This window comes from Myotis davidii, unplaced genomic scaffold, assembly GCF_000327345.1.
Source record: "Myotis davidii unplaced genomic scaffold, ASM32734v1 scaffold859, whole genome shotgun sequence".
NCBI lineage: Eukaryota > Metazoa > Chordata > Mammalia > Chiroptera > Vespertilionidae > Myotis > Myotis davidii.
In genome coordinates this window covers 32,871-42,279 of record NW_006290029.1, presented here as the reverse complement: position 1 = coordinate 42,279, position 9,409 = coordinate 32,871, and the positions used below count along the sequence as shown (strand labels likewise).

Genomic DNA, 9,409 nt, shown 5'->3' with positions numbered 1-9,409 from the left:
CAATGAAAAGTGGATTTATTTTGAGAATCCCAAATGCACAAAATCATGGGTTGATCCAGGTCAACCATCAACATCGACTGCAAGGCCAAATCTCTTCGGAATGAAGACAATGCTCTGTGTTTGGTGGAATCAGGAAGGTGTGGTGTATTATGAGCTTCTAAAACCAGGTGAAACAGTTAATACTGATCCGCTGCCAACCACAAATAATCAATTTGAATCACGCTTTGATCGTGAAACAACCAGAATGTTCCAGAAGACAAGGCAAAGTAAATTTGCTTCATGATGATGCACCATCACACACTTCAAAACCAGTTAAAGACACATTAAAAGATCTTGCCTGGGAAGTATTAACCCACCCACTGTATTCACCAGACCTTTCTCCTTCAGATTACTACTTGTTTCGATTGATGGCATACGCACTTTCTGAGCAGCACTTCTAAACGTACAAAGAAGTGGAAAGCTGTGTCTCTGAATGGTTTGCCTCAAAACGAGGAAAGTTCTATTGGGACGGTATCCACAAATTTCCTGAAAAATGGGGGAAATGTGTAGCTAGCGATGGACATTACTTTGAATAAAGCACTTTTGATGTTTCTCTTGAAATTATGGGTTTTCTTTGATAACAAAACCTGCATTATTAACTGGTACACCTAGTAGATTATATTTTAAGCAAACATCCTCAGATTTTTAATTATATATAGGAATTAATTCTAATAGAAACTTCATATTCCACACACATTAAGCATGCATTTGATATTTTGTTCAGCCAGTGTTTTTCTATGGAGGAAAAATTTTAAGTAGTAATCTTAAATATAATCTTATGCTAATATTCTTTTACAGAAAGTAATATGTTCTTACCTTTTTAAGGTATAACAAAAAAGTAGAGATTTAAAATTTACAATTAATATTTTTTATGTTTCTATTACATTGCTAATTTTTCCATGCTTTAGTACTTTTAAGACATGTATCTGTTGGGCTCGACTGGTGTGGCTCAGTGTTGAGCATTGACCTGGAGGTCAGGTCTTGATTCCTGATGAGGGCACATGCCTAGGTTGTGGACTCCATCCCCGGTAGGGGGTGTGCAGGTGGCAGCAGATCAGTCTCCAGTCATTTATATTTCTGTCTTTCTCCCTCTCTCTTCCTCTCTGAAACCAATAAAAATATATATATATTTAAAAAAAGACATGTATATGTCAGGATGCTTTTTTAAGATAGAAATTGCCAATTGCCATCATTTATTGATGGATATATATTGCTTTCTCTTTTAACACATGTAATACTCGTTTCTTTATATTTGCACCACAAATTACTTCCAATTAAATCATGAATATTGGAATCTAACATAAGCAAACTAGTTTTTTGTCACATACTTACTAAAATTTTGTCCTAACAATTAATGACAAACCTGTTTTACAGAACTCTAAAAGATTTTGAGATTATACGAGGAATGAAAATGAAACTAAATCCTCAAAATTCTGTAAGTAACTGCTGGAACATTTTTATTATAACATAAACTGTCTATCCGCTGAAGTCATTATCTTTGAATCTAGAACTTTATTGTGATATGCGAAAGGTATATGTTGTTTTATTTCTGATCCTTGGTTTTGGTGAATAAAGGCATTGAAATATTTGATTCATATGTCTGACACTGACGTTTCCAGGAAAACCCAGTATATCTTTGTTGGTTAGTTGACATAATATATATGTGCACACACACAGACACACACACACACACACACGCACACGCACATATATGTATATTAACACATGTATATTAATATACACTCATGCAATGGCTTCCTCCGTTCTGTAGAAAGTTGGCTTCTTTGTTTGAAGCAGCCTTAAAGGAGCCTAGGTGTATGCTTGATCTGGCAGGTGCCAATTTTAACCATCAGTGATAATGTTGCAGTTTACTTGTTTGCTAATTTGTGGAACTCAAATCAATATGAATGACAAAGTATACCCATTCTAAAAATACTTGTTTTCTTTTTTCAATCCCAAGATCAAAGGATCACATGATGTTATAATACAAACGTACATGTCCTTATGGTGAGAATGCTGGTCAAGTGATTGGGGTGCTCTGAGAGTGATAGAATTCCAGGTATTAGGATCCTGCTTTTCGTATGTTTTGAGGGCGCTACAGGATTGCTGGGGTTGTCTAAGGCATTGTTCTGTCAGTGTTGTCGTATCAGCTTCCCAGATGCAACCACTCAGAAAGAGATTAATGCTATTAAATTCACCTATTTCTAGAGTAGCATATCAATTTCTTAATTTATGGTAAGAATTGTATCTAGCAAAATAATAGCCATCTGTACACGTTGCTTAGGTAGGCAAATCCACTTAAGAAACCAGGTAATGGGTCAGAATATAGAAACTAAAAAATAAAATGTGTTGCGAAAAGCTAATATGACTTGAAACTATTCTCCCTAGACATTTTTTTTTTAATGTGTTTTTATTGATTTCAGAGAGGGAGAGAGAGAGAAAGAAACATAAATGATGAGATAGAATCATTGATCAGCTGCCTCCTGCACATTCCCTACTGGAGATGGAGCCCACAACCCAGGCATGTGCCCTGACTGGGTATCGAACCCTGACCTCCTGGTTCATAGGTTGATGCTCAACCACTGAACCACACTGGCAGGCTCTGATAAGTGAGTCAACAATCTGATGTTTATATAGTCATTGATGAAGGTTATTTGGCAGGCATTTATTTATTAAATGCCCATCTTCTCACAAAGAATGTGTTTTGGTGAATGGTTCCGCTATTCACTCTCTTCCCCAAGACGGAACCTGGACTTACTTTATACCAGTTGTTCTCAAAGTGTGTTCTTTGGGCCAGAAGCAGTAGCATCACCTGGGAACTTACTAGAAGTACAAATTTTCCAGCCCCATCTGAGGCTCACTGAGTCTTAAGTCCCATAGTTTTGTGTTTCAACAATCCCTCCACGTGACTTTCCCCAACCCTTTATAATCAGTTATCAAGTCCTATAGATTCTACCTTCTTGAGAACTCCGTGTTCCCTACTCTTCAGGCTCATTGCCATAGTCCTGGTTGAGGTCATTATTACTACTACTCACCCATATTGTTGCCAAACTGGTTTTCTAGCCTTTTGTCAGGCCCCCTTCAAAACCATCCTGGATTGTGAGTGCCTAGCAATGTACCTAACTCAGTTTTAGACACTGAGTATGTACTCAGCACCTACCTGAAATAGAAACTAATGAATTAATTAATCATCATAAGAGGAATTTTTCTAAAAAGCAAATCTGATCTTGTCACTCTCTTGTTTAACATTTTTCTGTTGCTCCATGCAAATCTGATCTTGTCACTCCCTTGTTTAACATTTTTTCTGTCACTCCATGTAATTCTTCCTGTTTCTTAGCTTTTCCCCATCAAGCCTTTGGTGATTTTGACCCTACCTGCTTCTCTAGCCTTATTTTCTGCTGTACTTATCAGCCAAGTTAGTGCCCTTTGCTCTCTACTAATACCTATATGGTGCTTTTGCACTCTCTTCACTTACTTTAGCTTTGCTTTCCCTTGTTCTTTAATTCTAACTGACATTTATGTGCCAGCAACTATGGTAGTTAGCTTCCAATAATTCACAAATATCATATACCAGGATGCCTTTCCCCCTTTCTCATCTGGATTAACTGATTCTATTCTTCAAAACTCAACTCACCTCCAAATATTTCCGGATTCCATTGCGATTTAAATACCTTTCTCCTAGGTTCTGTGTCAATGGTTCAACATCACAGACAGGATATACCATTGGTTTCAATGCTCTCAGATTGTTGACCCACTTATCTTTCTACTGCCTGCAACATCATTGGCCCCTTGGCACGAGTCATGTCCTTTTTTTTTTTTTTTTTTTGTATCATTAGAGCCTGCACTCGATACCAGCAGATAGTAAATGATCATCTGTTGGAGGAAATATGTGCCAGGAACTTAACACTCAGGGACTAGAAAAATAAAATAAACCTACAAGTATCTTATGTTGGAGTACGTCCATGATAGACATATGATCATGGAATATAAGAAAGAGTACCTTATTGTTCAAGGAGATGATATCTAAAGTGAAATTTGAAGGATAATGGTAATAAGGATAGAAGCTAACATTTACAGAGCTCTTACTCAATGCCAGGTGTTCTGTTTAATAGTTTAAGTGCATTAAGCAATCCTGTTTGGGAGGTGCTGTTCACTCAGTCACCAAATAGCTATTGGGTGAATACTGAGTATCAGGCGGTGTTCAGGGTGCCACCAGGATGTAATAGGGGAAAATGTAAACAAGTTCCTTGCCGTCATGAAGCTTAGGGGAAGAAAGCACAACACATGAAAAAATAAACATGTGCTGTGCCATATGGGGATATAAAGACTATAGATATGACATTGAAGAAAGAAATTAAGGCAGATACAAATAAGTGGAAACATATACCATGTTCATAGATTAGAAGAATTAACATTATTAAACCGGCTATACTACCCAAAGCAATCTATAGAGTCGATGCAATTCCTATTAAAATACCAATGTTATATTTCAAAGACCTAGAACAAAAAATTCCAGAACACCTCCCAGGGCATTGGAAACTAAAGAGAAAATAAACAAATGGACTACATCAAAATAAAAAGCTTCTTCATAGCAAAAGAAACCATCACAAAACAACAAGAAAGCCCACTGCATGGGAGAACATATTTGCCAATGTTATCACCGATAAGGGTTTAATCTCCACCATTTATAGGGAACTCATACAACTTAACAAAAGGAATATATCCCAAGAAACCAGAAACACCAATCAGAAAGGATATATGCACCCCTATGTTCATAGCAGCACAATTCACCATAGCTAGGATCTGGAAACAGCCTAAGTGCCCATCAGTAGATGAATGGATTAGAAAACTGAGATACATCTACACGATGGAATACTATGCTGCTGTAAAAAAGAAGGCATTCTTACCATTTGCAACAGCATGGATGGACCTGGAGAGCATTATGCTAAGTAAAATAGGCCAGTCAATGAAAGAAAAATACCATATGATCTCACTCATTTATGGATAATAAAGACCATTATAAACTGATGAACAGAAATAGATACAGAGGCAGAGCAGCATCTAACAGAATGTCAAACTACAGCAGGAAGACCGGGGAGGGTTGGGAGAGGGTAAGAGATCAAAGGACTTGTATGCATGTATATAAGCATAACCAATGGACACAAGACACTGGGGGTTAGGGGAGGCCGGGGGAAGGTCAAGGGGGAAAAATAAAGGAGACATCTGTAATACTCTTTGTAATATTTTAAGCAATGAAACAAATTTTTTTTTTAAAAAAAGATCCCGAATAGCCACAACAATCTTGGGGAAAAGAACAAGGTTGGATGTTTCACAGTATCAGATATCAAACTACTACAAGGCCATTGTAATCAGAATATCCTCGTACTAACATAAGAACTGGCATATAAACCAATGGAACAGAACAAAGACCTCAGAAACCAATTCAAGCCATTGTGCTCAATTCCTATTTGACAGAGGAGGCAAGAGCATACAATGGAGTCAAGACAGTCCCTTCAATAAATGGTGTTGGAAAAATTGGACAGATACATGAAAAAAATGAAACTAGACCACCAACTTACATCATACACAAGAATAAACTTAATATGGATAAAAGATTTAAATGTAAGACACAAAATAATAAAAACCCAAGAAAACATTAGCAGTAGAATCTCAAGACATCTCTCACAGCACTCTTTTTGCTGATATGTTTCTGGGGGCTAGGGAAACTTAGGAAAAGATAAGCAAACGGGACTACATCAAGCTAAAAAGCTTCTGCACAGAAAAACAAAACAAAATGAAAAGAGAGCCCACTGTGTGGGAGAACATATTTGCCAGTGATACATCTGATAAGGAGTTAATTTCCAAAATATATAAAGAATTTATCCAATTCAACAACGGGAGAATAATCTAATAAAAAAAAAATGGCCACAGGACCTGAATAGATACTTCTCCAAAGAGGACATACAGATGGCCAATAGATATGAAAAAAATGCTCAAGGTCACTAATCGTAAGAGAGATGCATATTAAAACTACAATGAGCACTGGCCAGTTGCTCAGTGGTTAGAGTGTTGGCACATGGATGGAAGGGTCATGGGTTCAATTCCCTGTCAAGAGCATGTACCTCGGTTGCAGGCTCGATCCCTTTCCTGATCAGGGTACATGTGGCAGGCAGCCAGTTGAAGTCCTCTTTCTCTCTCTTCCTCCCTTTCTCCCTCCCTCCCTTCCACTCTTTCTCTCAAGACCAATGAAAAAAATATCCTTGGGTGAGGATTTAAAAAAAAAACCAAAAAACTAAAATGAGTTATCACCTTACACCTGCCATAATGGTTACCATCAATAAATCAACTAACAGCAAGTGCTGGCAAGGATTTGAAGAAAAGGAAATCCTAGTGCACTATTAGTGGGAATGCAGATTGGTGCAGCCACTGTGGAAAACAGTATGGAGTTTCCTCAAAAAATTAAATGTAACAGCCTTTTGACCCAGCAGTCCACTTCTGGGAAAATATCCCAAGAATCTTGAAACAGCAATCAGAAAGAATACATGCATTTCTGTGTTTATAATAGCGAAGATCTGGAAACTGCCCAAGTGTCCATCAGCAGATGAGTGGATAAAAAAGTTGTGGTACATTTACACAATAGTATACTATACACTGTAAAAAAGAAGGAACTCTTACCCTTTGTGACAGCATCGAAGGATCTGGAGAGTACTGGTATTATGCTAGAGGAAATAAGCCATTCATAGAAAGACAAATACCATATGATTGCACTAATATGTAAAATCTAATGAAAAAAATAAACCTATGAACAAAATGGAACTGGCCCCATGGATACATGGAACAGATTGGCGGGTGCCAGAGGAAAAGGTGGTGGGGGGCACTGAATAAAGAAGGTGAAGGTATTAGCTAAAGAATATATATCCATGCCCCATGGACATGGACAATAGTGTGGTGAAGGCCAAGGGAGAGGGAGGGGGGTATAGTTGGAGGTGGGTAAAGAGAGAGGAAGGGGAGACATCTATAGTGTCAACATTAAAATTTTTTAATAAAAATATAAAGTGAATAAAGGCTATAGGGAAAATAATGCAGAGAAAAGGGGACGGAGGTTGCTATTTTATACGTATTGGTCAGTAAGTGGACTTGAGCAAAAACTTGGAAGAAGTGAGGAGTATGCCATGGAGACAGCATAGAGAAGACCATTCTAAGAGAGAGGTAGCAGGTGCAGGGGCCTGAGGCAGGAGGCTGCCCTGTGTGATCAGGGAGCCATGGGGAGGCCATTGCAGCCAGAGTAGAATGAGGGAGGGGGACAGTCGGAGGAGGTAGGTTAAGGGAATAGCCTGGAAGAGATCAGGTCACATAGGAGGAGAACAAGAAAGCATCAGTGAGCAGAAATAAGTTTTCCAAGTCTTAAAACTAGTGTGGATCAAAGACGTGAACCCAAGTAGTCTGACTTTGCCGCCTTGCCTCTGAAACACTCTTTGTCACCTGCATAGTTTGTGGGGAGGATGATCCTTCAGGTATCCACGCTTCTTTTTTTCATTGTTCTGTACCAGTTGTCAAAAACAGTGTTATTATAGCATTTCTCCATGACATATTTTCTTTGCTAAGATTAGAGTTAATTCTGCTTTAGTTACATTTTAAATTGTTGCTTTCATTTTGGGGATCCACCCTAAGCTTCTTGCTTAGGTTTAGAAAGAACGTAATCTTACCTTTAATACACTAATCTTACCTCCATTATATTTTATGGATTATATTTTGGGAGAAATTTCAACATGGCTGATTTCATCTATTAATGTTGACTTTTATTAGTTTATATTTTAAAATGATACTTGTTTAACCTTTTCCCCAAATTCTGGGACTATGCCTTACTTATAACTCTCACTCATTGATTATAGAGAAGTTAAAATAAAGAGGCAGGTATTTCCTGCCAAGTCATGAATTTTTAGGGTTTTATAGAGCTTTTCTGATATAATAACTGGTTTACATCTTATAAACTAGCTAAATTATTGATAAAAGTTGTGAAATAGTCGATAGCTTTCATAACAGTGAACTTTTTCATTGTAGGGATTAATGCCTTGGGATCCCCCCTACTACAGTGGTGTGATTCGTGCAGAAAGGTAAGTTTTTTGAGAAGGAAGAAAAAAGTTAGTATTTATTGAGCACTTTGCACATTAATTGTGCAACTACTTTCCTTACTCAGTTGCCCACATTACAAACTTCTGTCTTCTCCAGTTCAGTCCCTCTGCTGGCATGATCAGCATCTGCCCACATTTAATATGGATTACAAAAGCTATGCTCTCAGTCACAGTAACATGCTTTACCTCTCCCCCACAAGCCTATTCTATAGCTTATGTCATTTCCTGTTTAAGACTTTAAAATCTCTCCCCATGATGTCTAGAATCTTGCCCTTCTCCTGTGTGTAACTTCCAGGTTCTCTTTCTAGACTTTGAACATTTAGGGGACTGGAACTTTGCTAGAACCCTGTTGTATCCTGTTTCTGGTTGAGGGTAGTGGTCAGCAAATATTTGTTGAACCAATGAAGGAATAAAGTAGTACTTGGGATCTGGAAGGATATAAATGAAATTAAAACTTAGGAAACAAGTTGATTATTCCTCTGGCTTCTGTATTCGCCTGTGTGTATTTTATTGTGGTAAAGTGTAGATATTTTTTCCTAAAAATTCCCTACTTCTGTAATTTTTATATTTGCATATAAACCCAAGAAATATGGTGTTCTACTTAAAATGAACACATTTTAAAATGTTTATGTCCCAAGGAACTGTATATGCACAATATGAATTTTTAAAAACTCTTAGGATCCTACTCTTTAGCAAATTATTAACATTTTTCTGTTTCTTTTTTTTTTTAATCCTCACCCGAGGATATGTTTTACTGATTTCAGAGAGCGAAAGAAAGAGAGGGAAACATTGATGTGAGAAAGAAACATCAATCAGTTGCCTCCCTTACATGCCCCAACTGGGTATCAAACCCACAACCTAAGTATATGGCACGACTACCTTTTGGTGCATGGGATGACACTCCAGTCAATTGAATCATTCAGCCAGGACTAACATTTTTCTCTTACAGATTTTTGAGGTATACAGTTTAACTAAGATAATTAAGGTTGGTTTAGGTAATAGAAGAAAATAAAAGTTTTGTGCCTTTTTCTTCATTAATGCATGTTAGCATATATCACGATAATAATATATTTGTTTTATTGGTATTAAACTTTAAAGTGTTTTTATTACTATGTATTATTCAAACATCAAGTACTAAGTACTTCACTAAAATTAGACTTTTTAAAAATTATTTCTTTTGGTATTTGTCATACAACAGAAATCAATAACTTTATATGTTCTTTTCTGCATCAGCAGGA

The 9,409-nt window shown here is 37.2% G+C and overlaps 1 protein-coding gene across 1 annotated transcript in view; it reads left to right on the top strand.

Annotated features, from left to right (window-relative positions):
* The window catches only part of MIPEP (mitochondrial intermediate peptidase), a 94,213-nt gene that overhangs the window by 60,185 nt on the left and 24,619 nt on the right, over nucleotides 1–9,409 (top strand). The window contains exons 10-11 of the mRNA XM_015563309.1: nucleotides 1,414–1,474; nucleotides 8,101–8,153. Coding sequence (XP_015418795.1) covers nucleotides 1,414–1,474; nucleotides 8,101–8,153 — 114 coding nt within the window. The remainder of the gene's footprint in view (nucleotides 1–1,413; nucleotides 1,475–8,100; nucleotides 8,154–9,409) is intronic.